Source organism: Artibeus jamaicensis, unplaced genomic scaffold (genome assembly GCF_021234435.1).
Source record: "Artibeus jamaicensis isolate MK-2021 breed Jamaican fruit bat unplaced genomic scaffold, CSHL_Jam_final contig_525, whole genome shotgun sequence".
In the NCBI taxonomy this organism is placed as follows: domain Eukaryota; kingdom Metazoa; phylum Chordata; class Mammalia; order Chiroptera; family Phyllostomidae; genus Artibeus; species Artibeus jamaicensis.
Genome location: NW_026521874.1, coordinates 6,538,331 through 6,561,255, shown reverse-complemented (window position 1 = coordinate 6,561,255; position 22,925 = coordinate 6,538,331). Strand labels below are relative to the sequence as shown.

Below are 22,925 nucleotides of genomic sequence, written 5' to 3'. Positions count from 1 at the left end.
ACGTACCTCGTGCTCACGTGTAGTTTAACACCAGCCTCACCTGCTGACCGCTGCCAGGCAGACAACTGGGATCTGAGACCAGTGGGTGGAGGGGACAGACACCCAGGCACTCGTGCAGCTGCCAGAAGAGCCTGGGGGCGGGGCGTGCATCCACTCACATGGAGGGACACGGAGGGATGTCTCGGGAGTTTGCGTCCTGTGAAGGTTGCAGTCAGCGGTAGTGTCCCGTGCAGCTTGTCGGAGTCTGCAGTGGTGGACGCAGCCCTGTCTTCAAAGTCACGCCTGTAGTGGCCACAGGGTCAGCAGGAACCACTGACAACCCGAGTTGACGTTCTCTTCCAGGTGTTCTCCAAAGTGGGTGCGGTGAAGAGCTGCTCCATCTCCAGGAAGAAGAACAAAGCAGGTATCCTCTGTGAGAGTGCAGCCAGGCAAAACGGGCCCACAAGGCCCCGGGCAGCTGTAGGCAGGCCTTGGTCTGTGCCACGGCCAGACCCAGAGCTCACCCAGCCTGCCCTGCCGAAGGGGCAGGGGGCTGCACCGAGGGGACCCATGGGGGCGTCAGGCAGAGGGTCATGGGAGAGGACGCCCTTTCTCTGTAAGCCCGGAGGGCAGCGGGGAGGGTGATGGTGTGACCAGAGCCACAGAAGAAGGGCCACCAGCGGGAGCTAAGGGTGTGAGTTGGGGTGTGAGTTGGACACCGGCAGGGCCTGTGGAAGGAGCCAGGGTGCCAGTTTTTCCCCTCCAGCCACCTGTCTCAGATCCTGGCTCAGCCCGTCGGGAGTCCAGGCCAGGGATCCCAGGGAGAGCTTTCAGGGGTGGGGGGGTCAGCCTTCCAGGGCAGGAGAAGGACAGAGAGTGCCCAGTGGCAGTGGTGCGGCGATGAACTTGACTAGCGTGCTTCCTAATGCGTTTCTCAAATGTCACGCTTGCATAGACTCCACCACCCACACCAGACTTGGATCTCCCAAGGAGCATTTTTTCAAACTTCCACTGGAGAACAAATATTTAAAGTCGCCACAGGGTGGTGCTACTTGTCAGCCAACAGCTCTGAGCTTCAGCTCCGTGGCCCAGAGCCCCATTTGGGCAGCTCCTAGGGCTTCTCCCTGCCGGTTCTCGTGCCTGGACGTGCACATAGGCAGGCCCCCGTGGGGGTTGCAGTGCTCACAGACAAGGCAGGAGACAGAGATGGAGACCCCGAGTGAGGTCCAGGGAGCAGATCCTCGCCTCGCCTGGACCCCTCAGACTTGAGCAGTCCTCGAGTTCAGCTTTGGGAAAGGAGAGAGTAGTTAGTAAATGGGTGTGAGGTGCTGGGGGAGGCGGGCGCTCCCCTTTGTGTCAAAAGGGCAAGAGGCCATCAGAGGTCTGTCTTGTGTGTGAGTCCTGTAAACGCTTCCCTGCCCCTAACGATACACATCTGAAGTCAGGAAACCAAAGTTCCTGGTACGTTCTTGAGCTACCCCTGCTCTCTGAATGCTTGCTCCCCACTAGATAGAACTAGGGAACCAGACTGGTGTGAACAGTGCTGTCCCCTCCCCCTCCCAGCTTTGTGCCGGGTGTGGGCGGGTGTAGGGGGTAAGCCTCCCTGCACGTGCCTCTCATGCACAAACTCACCGTATGCATTACGTGTGGGAGGCCGTGGGCCACCGCCTGGGTGGAGCTTTGCCACTTGTCATGGCCATGGTCATCCCTGTTAGTTCCTGCTCCCTTCCGGAGGCGGAATTCTATTATGAAGTTAATTATCATGTCAATCATCTGTTAATTAATAGTCATCCGGCCCCAGGTGGTGGCTATATAACCTCATTGGCCGATTCTTAGAGATGACTGGTAATAAATGGCAGGCCGGGAGCTGAAATAATCTGGGGGAGTGCAGAGCAGTCCGAAGGAATGAGGACGTGAAGCTGAGGGCCAGGGGCACAGTGGAGCCCTTGCACTTGGCCTGCGCTCAGTCTTCGTTTCCCCCCCAACCTTCTCCTCCAGGGGCGCTGCTGTCCATGGGGTTTGGCTTCGTGGAATACAGGAAGCCCGAGCAGGCCCAGAAAGCACTCAAGCAGCTCCAGGTAAAGGCGCTTCTCAGGTGGGATCCCTGCAGTCACTGAGCGGGGTGATGGGGCGGGGGTCCCGTCAGCCCTCTGATACGGAGTGGAAATACCACCGAGGCCACGCTTTCTCCAGTCCCAGGGGACTGCGGCCCAAGGAAAATCAAGGGGCTTCCTCAGCACCCCATAGTCACTGTGATGCATCTGTTTAAGCCGCACCTCTTCATAGAGGGCCTGGCGTGTGCCGGGCATGGTGCTTGGCCTGGGCACCCTGGCAGGGAGGGCCTGCACGTAAATGCACAGGCCCGTGAGAGGTGCTCGGATGGAAACGAGCCAGGCACCGTGATGGGGGCAGACTGCTTTAGGTTGTGTGACTTCTCTGGGAGCTAACAGTTCAGCTGACATCTGCTCAACCAGATGGAGTCAGCAACACAGGTCTGTAGGGAGAGCCATCCAGGAAGTGGGGACAGCACATGCAAAGGGCCTGAGGCAGGGGCACCAATGCAGGAGTAAGATGCTATGTTTGAGGAGCAGGAGGCCAGTGCAGGCAGGGACAATGTGGGAGGCAGGTGTGGGGGCCAGATCTTGCAGGCCTTTTAAAGACTCTGGGATTTGGCATAAAGGCAGCGAGGTATCCTCAAAGGCTTGTAGCACACTGGGGACAGACCTGATTTCTGCCTCATGCTGCAGCTACTGTGTGGTGAGCTGCTCGCAGGAGGCAGGAGGGAAACCACTGAGTCACTCAGGCATGGCGGCCTGGGCCAGGGTGGAGGCCATGCCAGTGGGAGGAGGGGCTGGGCTCAGGGGGGTTTAGACGTGCACACATGGTCCTGTGCAGATGGAGAAAGAAGCAGTGCCCTCTTGCTCGGCCCAGAGTGTGGAGCACATCGGGGTCCTCCATGGCAGTGGGGGAGCTGGGGCTGCAGGGAGCAGAGTGACCTGGGGTTCGCACCCCACAGGGAGCCGGGCCTCAGCTTGAAACTGTCCTCAGCACCCGTCCCCTGAGGCCCCACACCCCCAGGCCCACCCGTGGCGCAGACAAGGATCCGTGCCTTCTCAGGCACCTCTTCTTTCTGTAGACCCCTTGCTCCCTGTTGCTGGCCTGTCCTGGCTCTGCAGGGGAAGTGACACAGATCAGTCTGGGTGCCCATGCTGGTGTCTCTAGAACAGGCTTCTGAACCTGAGTCCACTGGAGGGCTTTGGCAGGTCCAGGGGCCCTTTTATGTCACATTCAGAATGCCACATGTCTGTGTGCGTGAGCAGGGGACACGGGCCTGCCAGCAGGAGGCCAGGCGCTCAGGCGGTGTGGGGGTCAAACGGTGTGAGAGGGGCCAAGCTTACAAGCCAGACAGGTTGGGTTACGCACCACCCCCAGCCCTCACTCCTTCCTGAGGGTTGCACCGCGCCCGGTGTGGCTGGGAAGGGCGCCCAGGCAGGGCCGCCACCCTGGGGAGCTTTGCTTATTTGTAGGAACCTCCAGGTGACTGGCTGTGCCCCAGGAGAGCTCCTGGTCAAAGGAAAGACCTTGGGTATCATCGAAACTAACAGGGCTCTTGGCCGATACAATTGTTTTAGCAGAATTTCGACCTTCCCCTTGACTCAAGGCGGCTCCACCAAGGGCTGCCAGCCCGGGTTCTGGTAGGACTGTGGGGACATGGTGGCCTCTGCTCTGGCTTTAGTTTGAGAGGCCCGCTGTCTGCACCCAGGCTCCCAGGCTCAGGGCCCCCAGGGCCGGGCAGGCAGTGTAGTGAGGGGCAGGCCTGCCCAGATGAAGCCTGGCACACCTGCCGTCTGAAGTGGCAGCCGTGGCTCGGTCTCAGCCAGCGAGCGCCTCGCGGGCAGGCGGGCCCCACCGACGCCGGGTCCTCTCTGGTGTTGTCATGCGCTGCGGTTTTTTGAGAGGCGCTGGAGGTCCCACCTGGCCACGAGAAGCACTCACTCACCTGGCTTTTGGCTCCACGCGCTCCGCAGCCCATCTTTCCCCACGTCAGTCGGGGTCCACGGGGCTCTGTTCTGCACAGCACTGGTTCGGGTTCCTCGCTGTGTGTGTGCACACGCGCACATCACCACGAAGAACTGTGTGTGCAAACAGTGCGTGTTGTGTTTCATAGGTGATTTCAGGGATTTTTGAGGGTAACTTTGCTAATATGCCAGTTCTGCCTGAAGGGACTGACGTTAGAGCCTGGCTTGGGTGCAGCTCCACTGTGATTGAGAATTTATTTTCGAGAGCATTCAACTACACGGATTATCTGCAGGCCGGACCGAAGGGGTGTGCCTGGCCTGAGAACACTGATAAACAGTGGAAAATTCTCTGCCCCTCAAGTGGCATAAAGGTCAAGGCCCACTTGTGGCTGGAGAGGACACTGGAGGACCAGTTCTCCATGACCACCAGCTGCTGCCCGGGCTCCGCATGAGCCATTTCCAGGAAGAGCCACTCCGTCCTGGACTCCAGCTAACCCCTCCTGGGGACAGTCAGTCCCCCCTCCGAAGCTGCCTGTCCCCTCACTCAGCTGACGCCAGCGCTGGGGAAGGGCGGGGATTTCGAGAGCAGAGGGACAGGCTCCGTTGTCTTGTCTTCTAGGGCCACGTCGTGGACGACCACAAGGTGGAGGTGAGGATCTCGGAACGAGCCACTCAGTGAGTCTTCAGTGCCCTTGCTCTGCCTGGGTCTGAGCCGGTCCTTTCCACTCTGGTGCTGCCGCCCTCTCGCCCGATCCCTCTTCCTAAGTAGGATGGTGTGGCACTTGCCAGCCGACACTGTTTCCCTGACGAACTGGGACCGGGCCAATGCTTTGGTAAACATGTGACACACGGATGTTTAAAGGGGCGCAGGCAGGAGAGACAAGTCCCACTGGTCTGCGCCGTGTGCATAAACCAAGGAAGACGCGCAGTGCGCCGGCACCATGGCCGCGCCAGGAGAAGCTAGAGAACCCAGGTGTCTGGCTTTATGGGGCTCCCTTCGTGGCGCAGGGCAGCGGTGCCCGGAGCCGCCTCCAGCTGCTTGGAAAGAGGTTCAGTAGGTGTGAAAGATGGAGGCGGGCGACAGACCGGTCTGCCCAGCACCCAACGCCCTGGAGTAGTGAGCGTTTTTAGTGTTAGTTTCGCCCCTGCATCTCCGCCTGCGTGTGCATCTCAACGAGCTAATGTACGTGAGGTGCTTCGAATGGTGCCCGGCACAGAACGCAGACCCAGTGTGAGCTGTTATCACCATTGTCATTATCATCCACCCGCCTCGGGTGATGAAACGACCACCTCTAACCGTCCTACGGCCGGCGTAAGATATTTATTCGGTGCTTTTCCGCCACCTGGTCACTGGGTGCTCCTCGAGCACATTAGCTGCCGGTGAGCTGACCTGTTTTCTCCTCCTCTCTGCTTTCGGCGCTGCTTGGGCACCCGGCCTCGGCCCCTCTGGCGTGGTCCGCGCAGGTGCCCTGGAAACCAGGGGGGTGCTGAGCTGTGGGGTACCCCGCACCTTTGGGTTCTGGTGCAGGAGCTGTGTGACCTTGGGTGGGTGACCGTGCCTGGACATTAACATGTGACAGCCAGAGGTTGGTGTCAAGCCCCTGGCACGTGCCCAGGCCCTGAGCACTCGGCCGGTGGTGGCGATCTTCCTTCTCTGTCCCCCGTTCCCCGGGAGCCGGGCGGAAGGCCCCGCGCGCCCTGCATTCCTAGCTGGTGCTCGTACATCGTTCTTTTATGAGCAAACCCCAGAAAGCCAGCTGTGCGCCAGGCGCCCTCCCCAGATGCTGGGCACTGGGCGTCCCTGCGGAGCTGACCTCCAGGGGGTCGTGTTCCGTGAGACCCTCCACAGTGATGGACATGTCCCGTGCTGTTCCACAGCTGTGCCGTCCAGTGGGGACGCCACCTGCTGCTGCACCTGGTGCGTGAGCCCTCGGCATGTGGCGGGTGGGACTGTACCGACTGCTGCTGTCTTACAAAGTGCCTCGGACGCCACGGCCCGAAGCAGCAGGCGTTTCCTGTCTCAGGGTCACTGTGGGCCAGGGTTCAGGAGCGGCACGGCCGGCAGTTCCGTCCCGGAGTCACTCCCCGGCTGCACTCAGGACGCGGGCCTGGACCGCAGTCTCGTCCGAGGGCCCAGGTGTGGTTGGCGGCCCACTTCCCGGGCGGCGCCCTCGCGTGGCTGCACGTGTCCTTAGAGCTCGACAGCCCGTTCCCCCAGATCACACGAGCGAGCCGGCCGTCCAGGAGGGAGCGGGAGGAGACGGCATCGTCCTTTGAGTCTAGTCTCAGAAGTCACACACTGTTACCAGGCTGCCTTCTGCAGGCCACACAGTCCTGTCCTGATGCAGCGCGCCCCTCACACCACACACAGGCCCCAACGCGAAGGGCCGGGGACCACGGGGACCTTCCTGGAGGCCAGCTGTCCTGGCACGTGAGGAACCGAACTGTTTCATTTGCACTTGGGTTTCGTTGCCCACGTGCGGCTGGCGAGCACTGCTGTGCAGCACAGCCCTAGGGAGAGGTGGAGACTGGCATTGTCGTTTGGTGTCATGGGTTGTGAGGTGGTCATCCGTGCCACCAGGCAGAGCAGTGTCACCGGGTCACTGGTGCAGTGGAGACAGGCCCCGAGGACGCGGTGTGGCGCAGACTCGCAGGACACGTGTCCTGCTAGTGGCCCCGTGAGAACCGCCGTCTTTGTGGAGCGCGTGCCACCCGGCGGGCATTGCAGTTCCCGACACGTCCCCTTGTCAGAGACCCTCAGACGACGCGATGAGCCTGGTGCTGGCGTCGGGCCCCATCTGTAGCTGAGCAGACTGAGACTAGAAGCCAAGTGAGGTGCCCTGACCGCACAGATCCTAGGGGCCGAGTTGGTGCTGGCACCCAGGCCGTTAGCTGGCAGCCGGGCCCTGACCCCGCCGTGCCTCCACGGAGCCGGAGGGTTCCCTGGGGGAGGGGAGGTAGGGCTGCACTGGGGGCGGTCTCGGACCTCAGGCTGAGGGTTTCTCCTCTCATACCTGGCCCATCTCCATGGCGAGAAACTTGAGCGGTCCTCTCGGGCGAGGGAAGATGCACGCTCTCGAACAAGCCAGGGTCTTTCTGCATCTGGAAAACCACAGAGGAGACCGCGTGTGGAGAGAAATAGGCCTCACCCTCCTCTGGGTACCTGACAGCCCCCGTGTCCCTCGGGTGAAGGGCGGGGGACACTGGGAGTGGGGTGTGTTGACCAGAGAGGCCACGGTCCGCCTCCCCCGGGGGCACTGCCCCGCTCATGCCCCCTCGCTCCCAGACCTGAGCAGCAGATGAGCACCAGTTCTGGGAAGGGGCAGCGGCCGCTGACGCCCAAATGACCCGACCCCTTTCCCCACCCTGCAGGCCAGCCCTGACATCCGCTCGGAAGAAGCAAGTCCCCAGAAAGCAGACCACCTCCAAGATTCTGGTGCGGAACATCCCCTTCCAGGCTGACCTCCGGGAGATCCGTGAGCTCTTCAGGTGAGGTGCGCCGGTTCCGTCCAGGGTTCAGTGCATGCATGGGGAGCCCGCCGTTGGGGCCAAGGTGGCTCTGCTGAAGGCCAGCGCCGTGGTCTTTCCCAGGTCTTCTGTGGCTGCCTGCAATCTCTCTCCCTGCATCTCAGCCACTGCTCTCCAGAGGTGGCACGGGAAAGGGTCGTGGTCTCCATCCCCATCAACTCTGCCCTTGACCTTCTGAAGTTGCCATTGCTCAGATCACTGCTTTGGCTTTAACCAGTGGTTCTTCACCTCAGCAGCATGTTTGAGTCACCAGGTGACTTAAAAACATGCCTTTGCTCAGGCCCCGCCCCCAGAGTTGGATAACCCTGGTTAAGGGTGCGGCCCAAACTGCGATTTTAGATGTCCAGCGAGGGTGGGAGCCCCTGGTCTGCGTGGCGGTCTGGAGAGCCCCTTTCGGGGTGAGGGTGAGGAGCCTACGTGGACTGCATTCCAGCAGCCGCTAGCACAGGGTCAGAGCTCGGAGGCCTCCGGGGCCAGGCAGGGAAGGGGGCCTGCAGGAGCAGGCTGGGTGGGGGCTGGCGCAGTGACGCCGTGCAGAAGTGTGGGTTTGATTGGACTGGTTCTTCCCGCAACTAAGAGAGAAACTGGCAGGCGAACTCCTAGGGGGAGTGTGTTGGCCACTCACTCGCCGTCTGGACTCAGACACTGTGCAGGACAGTCTGTCTGCGGACCAGGGGGCCGCCTGTGCCGGCGCATCACGCTTTCCGGTTTTTCTAAGCAGCCAGGAGGCACCCAACACCGCACCCTGGATGCAGTGCCCGCGTGAGGGGCCTAAGGGGAGTGTTCGAAGCCGAGGCACCTCCCAGGTGCGCCCCGAGTGGCACCGAGAGGCTGTGTAGCCTCTAGAACAGAAAGGTAGATGACGTCAGCCCCAGCCAAGCAGCTCGGTCGGGCTTGGCTGGGATCTGAGAGAGTTCTGGAAACCCGTGTGGGTGACCACGAAGGATTCCGCATTCTAGGCCCCTGTGTGTCTGGTTCTGGCGTGAAGAGCAAAGTCTGTGACGAAAGTTGCCAGTTAGCGTCTTGCCAGGCTGACAGCAGGGACAGAAGATAAGTTCCGTGTTTCAGGGACTGGAGGGGCCTCTGCGCTCTCACTCTGTGGTTTAAAGAAGGGGCGTCATGTAAAGGGTTTGCTTCGGAACCCCCCCACGCCCCCCGTGCATTCTGAAGCCCACGCGAGTGTGCGATTCCTTGACGGGCGTGGTTAGTGGGGGTTGAGGCAGAGACGCTGGCCCTGTGGGGCTCTGTCTGGCAGGGTCTTAGCTGTGAGCCAGGGTCCCCTGCGTGGGGACGTGAGGACCGTCTGGGGGGATGCCTTTCTGTCGCCCGGAGACCAGTCAGGAGGGATGAACGGGCAAGGTCGTCGTCACGGCAGGTTCAGGTCTTAGCCTGTGGCGCCTGCTCGCTCTGACACGCGTCTGCGCCTTCAGAGCCGATTCGGGAACTGCTGGGCGGAGATGGGAGTGCGGCGGACGCACGTGCAGATCAGGGCGTGGTGTCCTGTCTTGGTTCCCGCTTCTCCAGGGAACAAAAGACCACGGCGGAAAGGGAAAGCACTTTGTTTGATCCCGCGCTTTGCATTTACTTTGAGAAGGCAAGGAATTAGTGTCCGCGGAGCGTGCTTACACAGTGTCTCTTCTCCCTGCCCTGGTTCACTGGGAGTTTTCACCAACCCTGGATACCTGAGGCTTCCTTCTGGGGAGGCTCGCCTTGCTTTGTTGTGCACACGGTCTGGGGCAGTTCCCAGGGCCAGCCAGCAGGGGTGGCTGTGAGCCTGCTCAGGGAGAGGAGCTTGTCCTGGAAACCACAGACCCGGTTTTCAGACAAAGCCAGTGTCCAGCAAAAGGTCAGAACCAGGGGGAGGTTTCAGGGTTTGGGAGAACCTGTCTGGTCCATTTTTGCAGGCAGGTTTCATAGACTTGGCCTGTGAGGTGTGATGGAGATCACAGCTCCGTCTGCAGAGCTCCCGCTGCTCTGGGCTCGATGCAGGGCAACCTTCGAAGGAGGGGCGGGTGGTGCCCTTGACTCTTCTGGAGGCCTGGGGACGTGAAGCTCCTGCCCAGACCACGCTGCTGAGCCAGGGTCTGAATGTGAGTGTCAGTCCTCACCCCCACACCTAGAGGGCGCCGTCGGTTCCCACCTCCCCTCAGTGGACCCCGAGAGTGTCCCCTGCAGGGGAGTTGGCCATCTCCGGAGGAGCAGGCAGGGGAGCGGCAGACACAGTGTGACAGCACCAGGCCCGGGTGTGTGCCACGCGTGCAGGGCTGTGGGGGAGCACCTCAGGTCTCCAGAGACAGCCCACAGGGGCCACACACCTGGGCCGCAGCGCCCAGCGATGTGGCGTCTGCCTGGAGGTGGCTGGCACAGGTCTGCGGGATGGTCATCTGGGTCGACGCGGGGCTGACCCTTCAGAGAAGTCAGAGCACAGGCCCAGTGGTGGGTTAGGAGGCAGCAGTCCTCTCTCTCTGCCACCCCCTTTCTGGGCCTCGGTTTCCCCTGGTGTAAAACACTAACGACAGCATGTGCTGTGGTGTATGACAAGGGTAGAGTGATAAAGGGTAGTGTCTGTTATTAACATTAAGCATAGTTTTCAAGCCCACCCCCCATGCCAGGCACCGTGAGCTGAAGTGCTTCTGGGCGTTAGATATCCATTCACTGGAACAGCCCTGCAGGGTGGTCATTGCCGTGTCCATTTCCCAGTGAACACACCCACTTCCCCTGGGTCATCAGCCAGCTTGGGCTGGCACCCAGCTCCCTCGCCACATGGCCACTTCAAGGGCTGTTGAAAGAATTGAGATTCTGCGTGTGAGGCCCTCCCCTCAGTGCCTGGCACAGAGTGGGCGCTAACTGGTGCTTGCCTCGGCCATTCAACAGCACAGAACCAGTGGCCCCCCGGCTCCGAGTGCAGGGCGGGTCTGGCTCTGGGCAGAGCCTGTGCTTTACCACGGAGCCGAAGGAGGTTCTCTGCAGCGTCGTGCGTGTGTGGTTCTCCTTCCCCGAGTGTCCCTGCCTCCCAGCCCTCCCGCACTGGAGTTCACTCCGGGAGCCCGGGGGCTCTTGTGGAGCTTTCCGGAAGGCAGTGGTCTTCGGGAAGGGGGTTCCGCCAACAGGTGGGCCTTGAGCGCTGGGCCTGGGGAATTGCACGCGGCCCCACACTTAGTTACGTAACGCTCTGCTCTCACCGTGTTCGAGTCCTTAGTTCTTGAACTGTTCGTGTTCTGCTGGGCTCTGCACAGCAGCAGAAAGACCGGGAGGTCTGGAGTCAGAGTGTAGTCAGTGCTCAGCCAGCCTCAGTTTCCTCATCTGTGGGATGGGATCGAAAACTGAAAAGCTCAGTGAGAGGAGGGGCGGGCAGAGTGACGGGGGTGGGGGTATTTCACAGAGGCTCGTCTGTTGTCGTCCTTGTCACCACGAGTCACCTCCGTGGATCGTGGCTGAGGAGCAGGGCTCCAGCACACCTGCGCTGTGAGGATGACATAGGAACGCCCAGACGTGCTCAGTTCCGGGTGAGGTGGGGTGCCGGTGGGCGTCACCCTGATGACAGACTGCGTGTGGCGAGGACAGTTCCCTTCTCCTGGGCGGTGCCACTTCCCAGCTTTGAGCCTGTTTTCCACATCCATACAGTGGGACCAAGGAGGACCTGGCGGACAGCTGGCGACAATGAGTCAGTGTACGTGAGACACCCAGCTCAACACACAGCTCGGGACAGGCACGCGGAGAGCAGAGCTGTTCCTACTGCGCCTCCTCTCAGCGGGCAGTTTTCCAGGCCCCTGAGTGACTGCTGTTTAAGTTGAGGCCTTCAGCTCCTCCTCCCGCTGCCTCAGGCCCGACCCCCAGCCAGGGTAGCTTGGCCTGTCTCCTTCTGCAGCCCCCATTGCGGTCCACCCAGCCCGACTCATGGCTGCCCTTGGAGGGCTGTCCACGTGGTGGTTTAGCACGACACCCTCCGCCCCAACACGCGCCGGGCTAGAATCTCAGACACTCCGCCGCTGTGTCCACAGGTCCGATACAGAGCGGCGCCCAGTAAATATTTGCTGAGCACAGGGGTCCCCTGGGCGGAACCTGACTCCATGGAATCCTGATAAAGACAGGGGGCGTGAGGCACAGAGAGGCCGAGGAGTTTGCCCAGGGTCACACAGCTCCGCTGCAGCACTGCCAGAGCCCCCCCACCCCAGGACTGTCCCTAAGTGTCAGGGATGTCAGGTAGGAGCTGCGGGCAGGTCAGGCAGGCTGGCCCAGGGCTGCAGAGCTTTTCATCTGAGCCTCTGTTTTTTTCCTCTCTCAGAGGTGTAAACCACCTGCTAGGGGTGTGAATGGGCAAGCTCCCAACAGTGTCTGGAGGCCTTAATTACAGGCTCGCATCTCCTGTCCCCGGGGCACCTGTTGTGTCCTGCTTTGTGGACAGCATCTGTCACTCCCTGGCCTCCTCGCCTCCTCAATTTCCTCTCGCGGTGACCATGACCATGACCCGGAGGGAAGGCTCAGGGCAGTTTGCTGCCTTCCTCCCTCAGGCTTGCACCTCTTCCCCGGGCCCAGGTGTGGGGTCACTGCCTGATTAACTCCTGGTTGTCAGCAGTACTTTTCCAAAAGCTGAGAGTCTCCCGCCCTGCCACCTGCCCTGGACGATGGGGCTACTACTTCCTGTTTACCAGGCTTCCTGGGGAAGAAGCCCTCCACCTCACCCCGCCCCCCCCAAAAAAACAGCCATCCCAGAGGGCTGGCCTAGGGAGTGTCAGTCGGGGGGGAGGACACCCTCAGCCTGGTTACAGATGAGGCGGGGAGGTTGTCCGCAGGTACCCACCCCCCACCCCTTCCCCCGCAGAGAGACCCCAGGCGGAGGCCGTCACACCCAGTCGTTCGTTTCCCTGCTGTCTGTGGCTGTGTCACCCCCGGTGGCAGAGCTGAGCAGCTGTGTCAGAGACCAAATGGCCCTTGAGCCTGTGGATTATTGGCCCCCTGGCCCTTTATGGGGGCAGCGTGCCGACCCCTGAGCTAAGTCAAACAGCGGGCCTCTCTGGAGGTGGGGCAAGCCCGAGGTGAGGAGGTTTTTGGTTTTCTGGTTTTCTCTTGTGCAAGTAGTTGCACAACTAAGTTATTTTTTCTCCCCCCTTTTATAAAACGCACAAACATTACAGGTAAGGCCATAGCCCCATCTGTCCCCACCGAGGACAAGAGGCAAGGCCCCGGCTCGGTTTCTGGGTTTGCTTCTGCAACCCTTCCCCTTCTGCCTCGTTTTCCCCTCAGGGGTCCCTCCCCTCCTCCTTGGCTGACTTTTGTCTCGTTTTGTTTGAAGACTAGTTTTTAAGAGCAAAACCAAGAGGCGGGTACAGAGAGTTTTCACATGTCCCCTGTCCCCACCCCCGTCGTCACAGCCTCCCCCGTCGTCAGCACCCCCACCAGAGTGGGACACGGGTTGCCGACAGTGGACCTGCATGAACACACCGTCCCCCAGAGTTCGTAGTTTACATCGTGGCCCCTCGCGCTGGTGCGTGTTCCGTGGGTTCGGACAAACACTTAAGGACAGGAGTCCACCGTCGCGGTACCGCGCGGAGTAGCTGTAGTGCCCTAAAACGCATCCGTTTTACTGACGAGCGTTTGAGCAGTTTGCACTTGTTTTTCTATTTCGAATAATGTCCCTGTGAACGTTTTTATGTGTGTCTTTCTGTGGCCATGTGCTTGGTCTCTGTAGGGTGTTCGTGTAGGGGTGATACTGCTGGGTCATGGGATGTGCCTATGTCAGCATTAGTAAATATTGCCAAACACCGCCCAAAGGAGCTGTGTCTGTTTTCTCTATTTGGATGTTCTGGGTGCCCTTGGTCCTTGTCAACACTTGGTATTGTCTGTCTTTCTCTTTTTAGCCATTTCGGTGGATTTATGATGGCATCATCACATTGTGGTTTTAATCTGCACTTTCCTGATGGCTAAAGAAGTCACGTGTTTTTTTCATATAAGTATTTGGATATATCTTTTATGGAATGCTTGTTCCAGTCTTTTGCCGATTTTTAAAAAAAACTGAGTTGTGTGATTTGTTTTCTTACCCACTTTTCTTGCTGATTCCCCAGTCACTTTTTGTGTAAGTTTCTATATTGTGAATCTCGGTTCTCTGGTGGGTGGGTGAGTGGCGTCCCCCACGTCCCCACTGATTGTGTAGGTGGCTTAATGGTGCCCTTGGATGAACTGAGGCTCTTGGTACCGCCGGTCTGCCATTTCCTTCCCTTTGTGGTAAGACTCTCTTGTCCCGTTGAAGAAATCCTGGCCACCTCCACACTCATGAAGTTAGCCTGCTGTGTTTTCCTCCAAAAACTTCCACCTTTCACTCTTAGGTGTACAATCGTCTGCAATTGATTTTTGCATGCGGCATGAGTTAGAGATCAAGGGTTATTTGCCCCCACATGGGTATTCAGTGGGCCCAACGTCATTTGCTGCAAAGACTATTCTCTCCTCTGCCGTATTGATTTTGTCGTAAGTCGGGTGACTGTGTGTACGAGGGTCTGCTCCTGGACACGCTCCTCCACGGGTCCATTTGTCCCCCCCCCTGCCAGTACCCCCGTGCCAGTACCCACTGCCCTGATCACTAACCCCGGGGGAAGCCCTAAGCCCTGAGTGGATGGCCAGGCAGGTCTGCACCCCCAGTCACTCTTTCCCACGACAACGGCAGGGACCGAGTGCGCCCCGCACCCTCCGACGTGCCCAGCAGCGCACAGCTGTTAAGTCCTCCCGACACACCTGCCTTCAGCAGCGTCACCGCTGGGGCTGCACGTGTGTGTGAGGCTTCTCGGGGCCAGTGTGCGAACAGTTCACTCGGGCCTCCGTGAGCCAGTGCCGGCCAGGTCCAGAGAGCCCACTGCTGCCCCCGGATCCCTACGTTCCAAGGAAGCAAGGGGCCACCTGGAGAGACGATGGCGGTGACAGGGCAGGAGCAGAAATTGCCGAGAGTTTGTTCTTCCACGAGGGGAGCATCCCAGGGACCGGAAGCAGGCGTCCTTCCTAACGTCTCATTAGCAGAGGAGACCCTGGGACTCTGAGCGAACCCCGGGGTTTGCGTCCGCTGTGCAGTGCAGCTCCGCAGAGCCATGGGGGGTCCAGGGCCCGGATGTGGCCGCCCCTGCCTCCCATGGCGTGGCCACAGCCTGAGTCAAGGTTTTAATGCTGTAGCGTGGGGCCTGTTGGTTTAGGAGGGCAAGCCACGTGCTAACGGGACGAGACTGAGTTGGAGGCCCCGGGGGCTGGCCAGCCGACAAAGGGAGTGGCCGTGGGGAGAGGGCGGGGCCGAGACTCACCGCAGGTGGCATCGCGGCTCTGCTCTGAGGACAAACGAGCGAAACATGCATGCCTGTCAGAATGGCTGCAAAACACGGGAGCGACCCAGATGTCTGCGAGGCTGCTGGGAAACCAGGTCCCTCGCACACTGCCGGTGGGGTTGTCAACGGTGTGGCGGCGGCAGAGGCATCCGGGCAGCGTCTTGCAGACAAAGCACACACTCCCCCTGGGAGCCAGTGACTGACCGCACTCGGCCATCCGGACAGAGACACGGAGACGTCCACTCGCCCAGAAGCCTGTGCACATGCCCACCGCTGACGAGCGGGCAGACCAGGTCTGGTCTGTCCACACAACGGAATGTTACTCTGCCACAAATAGGAATGAGGCGCTGACGCGCCACAGCGTGGATGAGCCTCGAAAACGTTAGGCCGGGTGAGAGCAGACAGACACAGAAGGACTCGTCTGTGTGACTTCGTCCGTTAGGAGATGTGGAGAACAGGCACATGGAGAGAAAGTAGGTTACTGGTTCCTTGGGGCTGGTCAGGGGGTGCAGGGGCTGGCTGAAGGAGGCCGGGTTTCTTTGCAAGCGATGAGAGTTCTGAAATCGACTCTGGTGAGGGTTGCGGAACTCTGGAGATACTAAAAACCACTGACTTGTCCACTTTAAATGGGTAGGTTGTATGGCAAGTGAATAAAGCTCTCACCAAAGAAGGAAGGAAGGGAGAGAGGAGAGAGAAAAGAAAGAGAAAGTAAGACATCTGTACGCAAACGTTCATCACAGCTTTATTCGGAATAGCACAAAACCGGAAGTGGCCCGGGCAGCCTCCGGTGGCAAGTGGAACGGGGGTCCGTCCTTGCTGCGGGATATTCCTCAGCAAGAAGATGGGGCAGAGTGTCAACGCAGCAGCTTCTGAAAGGTTACGTGCTGTGTGGTTCTACTTACGTGACATTCTTTTTAAAAACTTGACCAGAGTTGCTACACAGTATTATGTGAGCTGTATTAGTTTCGGGTGTGCAGTCGTGCTGCGACACTGGTGTACTTACGGTGTGCTCGCCACACTGGTTCTAGTGGTCGTCTGCCGCTGTGCAGACCTGTTGCGGTGTGATGAGTGGTTATTCCTCCTCATGATCCCCCCACAGGCTCCCCTCTGGTAACTGTCCCCTGGGTCTCTGTTTCTGTGAGTCTGCTTTTATTTTGTTTGCTTAAGTTTGTTTTGTTTAGCTTTGTTTTTAGATTCCACGTATAAGTGGAACTGTGTACAACATTCTTAAAATGCCAGAATTACAGAGGTGGAGAGCAGATGAGTGGTGTCCCCAGATGACGGAGGCAGGGGGGGGGGGAGGCGGTGGGACTATAGAATGGGAGCACACAGGGCCCCGTAATCGTCCTGTTCTCTAAGCGGCAGGCTGTAGGCACTCAAGTCTGCATGCGATCACATTGCATAGAATGAAATATGCACACAAACAAGCGCTGTCATTTTGTGAGATGTTACCACTGGGAGCTGGGGGAGGAGCAATGGGTTACTTCTTACAACCGCATGTGAGCCTATTATTATCTCAAAGTAAAACATCTTAAAAATCCCAATTCATAAAGGATAAGGAAAGGGGTGCTCTGCAGTAGTGAGTAGCACATCACCAGGGGCAAGCAAGTAAAGGCTAAAGCTAAGTCTGTTAAGGATGCCACAGAAGGGATTTCTGCTGGAGGGAGAGGCCAGGCTCACTGCCTTTGAGACACTTCCACCCAGGAGGCAGCAGCAGTAGAGTGTGTGGGGGTCAGAGGAGGAGTCCTCTGGGCTTCAGGGTCCACCACGGGGTCTGACCACAGATGAGTCTTTGGTCAGAAGGAAATTAACGCTCAGCAGCCACACAGTTAACAGCCAGGTTTGGGGGCGGGTAGAGAAATTATTTCAACTTTCATATGCTCTATAAAGAGTATATACGCTTTATTGCTTAAATCTAGGCTAATTGAGCCCAGGGAAATGAACAGGCTGGCCCAGTGAGCGTGTTCTATCTCCTAGGATCTATTTTTATTTAGTAGGTTTGTGTGTGACCCCGGTGCTGTAGAGAACGTAGAAAAACGCTAAGCTTCAGCTGTTTGCGGGGTAAGAAAATGCTGCTTAACTGTTACTACTCTGTCCAGAGGAGGAAAACCAGCGTGTAACTTCCTTGGGCTCTCGTCAGTCTTTGTCTCTGCAGCCCCGTCCAGCCGCGGGTCTTGCAGGCACAAACCCCGTCTCTCCCACGCCCGCCCACTTCCCCATTGATGATCGCTGGGAACTCGGCCCCAGGGAACGGGGTGGGCACGGTTGCCCGATGAAACTTCCTTCATTTGAGAGGCCCCTTTGCAGAAATTCTGGACCCTAAGCTTTTAAAAAAATTATCCCATTCTCAGCCTAGCACTGTGTCTACCAGGGGTGGTCAGTGCTGTGAAGGTCACTGCCACTGGCACCGGGACTGGGCAGCGCTGGCTCAGAGGAGGGGCTCAGACTCCCTGAGTTCCCCCTTCCCGTGCTGCCCTTGTCCTTCTGCCAGCAGAGTTGGCTCTCACCTGGGGAAGGCACCAGCGTGGTTTTCTAAGTGAGAAGGATCCTGAATTCTGGCCCAGCTCTGCCCTGCACCCTCTGTGTGACCTTGGGCGATGGCGTGACTTCCCAGAGCCTGTTTGTTGAACAAAGGGCTGACCGGCCGGGCGAGGCTGACCAAAGGGGACAGCTCCCACCATGCGAGCCAACACCAGCCCTTGCTGGTCATGGCTGGGTCAGAGGGTTGTGGGGCCGCCTGGGTTCCCCGGGAAGTGGCATGGTGACTGCTTGGTGACGTCATCCGTTACAGCCCTCTGGGGGGGAGGGCTGAGCCACCGCGGGTGTTTGCCTAGGGACATGGTGTCTGCCACGTGTTGCTCAAGCTTTTCTGCTTCTGGTGGGCTGGCAGAGAGAGCGGTGCCTACCCAGGGTCCACGTGGAAGCCTGCCGAGTTTTCCTCTTGAAAAACTCACAGCAAACTCTGAGAGCTGAGGACACCTGGGTTGTAGCTTTCTTCCTTTCTTTACAATTCCGTAGATCAGTAGATTTGGTCCAACATTGCAGTTTTCTTTCCATCCACAACCAGGCGGGTTCCAGGCGGGTAACAGAGGCCCAGATAAGGGGACTGGGCACCCGGGGTGGGGGGTGGGGGGTGGGCGTTGTGCAACCTGGTTTCTGTGCGGCTGGACACCGGCACTGCCCCCACAGCTGGCTCTAACCCTGCTTTCGCACCTCCTCTCTCTCCATTCACTTCCTTTCCAGCTACAAGGTCTCTGCGCTTTGTCTGGGCTTGTTGGGAGGGTGGCGGTTCGCTCATTGTCACGGCTGATAATTGTGCTCTAGTCTCAGGCTGGGTGCTGAAAGGCAGGCAGGAGTCCCAAGATGTCCTGGGAGGCCTCCGAGTAGAAGCGACTTCTGTCTCCTCCTGTGGAGTCTCGGAGCTTCCCGTGGAAAAAAGGAGGTCTCAGTGCACTGCTTTTTAGTTAAGAAAGAGCTCGTTGGTTTAGCAAATATTTACTAAGCATCTCTAATGAGGCAGGGACTGTGCCAGGCGCTGGGTTACAGAAACAAACGTGAACTCCGGGAAGGGAAGGGGGTTCACTCCATTAAAACCCTTTCAGAGGGGCCAGGTCCGCCCCATTGCTGGTCTGGTTACAGCCTCCCTATAAAACATCAGGAGTCCCGCTGCGTCCGGTTTGCTGTGAGGACATCAGTGATTCTGGTAGTGGACTTGGCCTTTCTCCAGCCTGGGGTAGCTGTCCTAGCTGCGTGGCTCCTGCCCGCAGCTCCTCCAATGCACCCTGACGGCCCCGAGGGCCTGAGCCACAACTCTCAGCCCTGCTCTGTCCCCTGTGTCTCCGAGGAAAGTGGTCTCATCTTTTTGCGCCCCACCCAGGACACTGAAGTGAGGGGAGAGTTCAAGTCCAGGATCTTCCCTGAAAGGGCTTTCTGTCCAAAAGGGACATTTCATCAAATCGGGGGCCGTGACCTGCGTTTCACAAACTCAAGTAACGTATCGAGAGCTCTTTTAAAGAAAGATAGAAATCTCATGGCTCTTCCCCCTTGGGGACAATGTAAATATTTTTATTAATATGCAGCTTAACTATGTACAGATGTAGAATTCAAAGTAAACTGACAGCTTCCGCCCATGGTTCCCTTAGGACCATAAAACCAGAACCCGTTTTCAAATTAAATACAAACAAAATTTAAAAATCAATAAAATTCAAATTAAGAACATTAGTTCAGTGTGATGAATGGTGCTTTGCGGAAGCGAAGTTCCGAACGCGGGTTTTAACATTAGCTGGATTAGCCTCGGGTCCAGAGCCGCAGTCCGTCTTGACGCGCATGCGTCAGTGGTGCTAACGGGGAGCGCGCCTGCGCGAGTCGGTGCGGAGTGGGTCACCAGCCCGAAGGCGCTCTCACGTCAGCAAGTTCGGACTCTTTGCTCATGGGGTCTCGGCCTGTACCAGACGCCTCTCCGCATGCGGCCTCCGTTCGCGGCTACGGCCGCCACTTCACTCACGCCACTTCATTCACGCCACTTCACTCACGGAAAAACAAGGTAGCTTTGTAGAGTCATTGACATGATCCGTGAATGGGTAACCGAGTACTCTCAGAACTGAGAACGGAGCAGAGCTTCGTCATTCACTCTTGTAGATTGGGCGATCTCTTGCTGCAGGTTGGTCTGTGTAAAGATGGGTTCCCCTGGCACAGCACCCACTCGCACGCTGAGGAGAGGGACCGGCCACCTCGGCCAGGGTCTTCTGTGGTCAGCAAGTCTGTACCACTGGCTGCCAGGTCTCTTTACAGCACTGTTGTAATACACTTGTTAAAAGTTAGATGGGGCCCTGGCTGGTGTGGCTCAGTGGATTGAGCATGGGCCTGCAAACCAAAGCGTCGCTGGTTCGATTCCCAGTTAGGGCACATGTCTGGTTTGCGGGCCAGGTTCCCTTTGGGTGTGCGCGAAAGGCAATCACACGTCAATGGTTCTCTCCCTCTCTTTCTCTCTCCCTTCCCCCTCTCTAAAAATAAATTAAGTTTCTTTAAAAAGTTAGACGGTGAAAATGTGCAGAAGGTTTAACAATGACCCCACAAAAATAGCCTATCCCCCTTCCCCGCTCCCCATCCCTCCCCTCCCCCACGCACGCCCAGATCTCCCTGCGAGGCAGCAGGCCTGGTGTTGAGACGCTGTGTTCTGTTAAATGGGCTCCCATTTCCGGTCCAAGATACTAGTAGGGTCCACGTAAACTGTAGGTCCTTCTCTCTGTCCAGGCCAGTCGTTATGCACTTGACCGTGTGGGCTCAGTCATTCTACTGCCTGGTCACCAAGGGCCGATGCAGTTTGGGGAGCCCATCAGCCAGTCTGAGCACATGGGCAGGATGTGGGCAGAGGCGCCATTGGGTGTCATCGACGTCACCCAAAAAGAGGCCACTCGGCAGAGGGGCTCTTCCAGCCGGACGCTGTGTTCGAGCTCCAGCAGCAGCCGCTCGCCCGCGTCAGAGCATCAGGGCCGGGGCCTGTGGGAGCCCCGCCATGGCATCCGGCCTGCACAGCTGCCTGGGGTCCATCGGGCTGGCGGCGGATGTTGGCTCCTCTGTTACCAGCTGTCGGGCTTAGAGCAGTCATTGAAATACCCTGAACCGGTCAAGTGCGGACCATCACACATGTGTGGTGGGGTTATTACGGGTATTCAATGAGTTGGTGAGAGTAAAGCTGTTTGCCCAGCACCATGTTTCTCAAACTGTGTGCCGAGGAACCTCAGGGTGCCTCGATGACCTCCCAGGTGTACTGTGGGATAGTTTAGATTTCCTAGAGAAACACAGCAACATCTATTCAAGATGGTGCCAGCTCCTGTTAAATGGTTTAGGCCTATTAATAGATCAGGCTATTAAGTTACGACCGAACTGTTCGGTATTCTTTTTTGGCCTACAGACGCTGTAGAAAAACCACGGAGACACTGAGGGCACTGTGACCCAAGGGAGTTTGGGAACCTGCAGCTAGTGTTATTACTATAACAACCAAAAAGGCTCTGCTAGCTTCAAGATTCCGTTTGGTTTCGACTCTCCACACATTTCACTGGTGGGGCTCAGGGCCGGTGCCCAGGGTTCTCAGGCCATTCCCCTGCCTCCCTCCCCTTCGCCTCTGACCCCTTGTGAATTGCTTATTTCCCAGCTCAGAGTTTGGGAAGTCCCCCAGCTGCCCTCAGTCATCTCAAAGGGGTGTCACAAGAGCATCCAAACCGTAAAAGTCTTAGAAGAAAATTAATTCGCTTAAATGTCCCTGCCTCAGTGTTCCTGATGGGGGCCAGCACCCACAGTCTGGACCCTGGCGTTGGGCGTGGGGAGCAGCCCTCCCCCGTCAGGGACAGCAGACGGCCTTGACTGCCCGAAGCCTCTGAAGGGCCCACAGCACTGAGATGAGAAGTCCCTCCAGGCTCTCAGCAGCATCTTATGTGAGGGGGCTGCCGCATCCCCGATTTTCAGGTCAAGGGGAGCACAGGAACAGGGAAGATTTGAGAACCCAGGGTCCAGGGATTGTCTGGTTTTGTTTGCCTTGGTTGGTTTTCATTCCTCCTTCCAGCCACCTCCGGCCGTCTGGTTGACTGGAGCACACTTAGCCCACAGGTACTGGGTCTAACCGTACAGGAACGCCACGTGTGGCCACCTCTGCCCACAGAAAGAGCCCTCGGTTGAACCCTGCAGGTGGCTCTCACACGTGCACGCTCCCTCTGCACACGTGGGTTTTTCTGGCTTAAAAAAACTGTAATTGCACAACTAAAACACGAATATAGTTTCTGTGTTGAAAGACTGTCGCCCTTAATATGGCGCCACCTGCCTCCCCGGAGGAACTCAGATTACCCATCAGATGTACCTGCTCTCGGGTCTTTTTTCTGTGCGTGTGGTACATGTGCAAACCTGTAGTCTGCACACGCCATCGTGCTCAGACAAAAGTGGAGCCGTGTTTATGTTCCACGAAGCTTCCCTCACTCCTCTGGGTTTCTTTCCGGGTTAGTCCGTGTAGCTCTACCGGGTTCTTAATGCCCAGCATCCTCTCTCCTCTGCGGGGCCATGCGGCCCATTTTACAGATGAAGAAACGGAGGTCAGAGTGCGGAGGCGGCAAGCCGGTGGCCGCCCGGCCTGGGCCCTCCTCCCCCACCAGCTGGCCTTCTGGTGTCCCCGCTGCTCCGCAGCTGGCCATTGTCCTTTACAGACTGATGGACATCTAATAACTGAGTAGGGGGGAGGGCCTCCCGGCAGACCACCATTTGGGTTAATGGAGAGCTACTATTGATAACCATGGACGGCCGATTTCCAAGGAATTAGATTAGAATAAAATATACTTAACACTGGAACTCGATGGAGTGTAATTGAATCTTTGACGATCCAGAAGGCGATTCAGAGCCTGCAGGGCCCCGGGTTGTCGTCGTGAATATCAGTTATCACTGCACGCCAGGCAGAAGCCTTGGTTAATGGGGCTTCATGGCCGCTGGCTGGAGCAGCTCTCGTGTGCGGCTGCCCCTGCGATGGGCCTTGTCTTCCAGCCAGAGAGCAGGCTTGCAGAAGGGAGCAGTCCCTGTCCAGTATCAGAAAGCACAGGGCATCTGTGGGCATGTGGCTGCCCCCTGTGGCTTTACATCACCCCAGCAGGCGTGCCCCGCCGGAGCCTCACGAAGCACCCTGAGCCCGTGCCTGGCACCAGTCGGATGGCCTTGGCCTCGAGTGCTGGCCCAGGGCATCCCTCCTGCGCAGGAGCAGGCCTGCGGCTCCCTCCCCATCCAGGAGGACAAAGCTCTGTGAGCTCCAGTCAGGGTTCCAGCAACTTGCCTCGGAATCTGTCAGGGTTCTTTGTATTTTTTTTTATTTACAAGTATATTCCTCACTTTCAGAAGGATTAAGACTTTAATTCATTAGTGTAGAAATTTAAGAAAAAACATCAGTTGGAAGAAAATCCTGTTACAACTCCCCAGCTGAGAAATACTTCAGGAAAGAGGCACTAAACTTAACCCTGAGCTTCCTAGCAGCCAAAGCAAGAAGGGGGAAGGTACCAGGATCTGCTAGTTTTTAATCTGCCGCCCAGCCCTCAGCTAGTGTGCGTGCTCTGTCTATAGTCTAATA

At 58.0% G+C, this 22,925-nt stretch overlaps 1 protein-coding gene across 8 annotated transcripts in view; it reads left to right on the top strand.

Annotated features, from left to right (window-relative positions):
* The window catches only part of RBM19 (RNA binding motif protein 19), a 163,469-nt gene that overhangs the window by 27,183 nt on the left and 113,361 nt on the right, over positions 1-22,925 (top strand). For all 8 annotated transcript variants that reach the window (XM_037156142.2, XM_053669768.1, XM_053669766.1 and 5 more), the window contains exons 18-21: positions 343-403; positions 1,978-2,057; positions 4,618-4,673; positions 7,371-7,487. In XM_037156142.2, the coding sequence (XP_037012037.2) occupies positions 343-403; positions 1,978-2,057; positions 4,618-4,673; positions 7,371-7,487 (314 nt within the window). The remainder of the gene's footprint in view (positions 1-342; positions 404-1,977; positions 2,058-4,617; positions 4,674-7,370; positions 7,488-22,925) is intronic.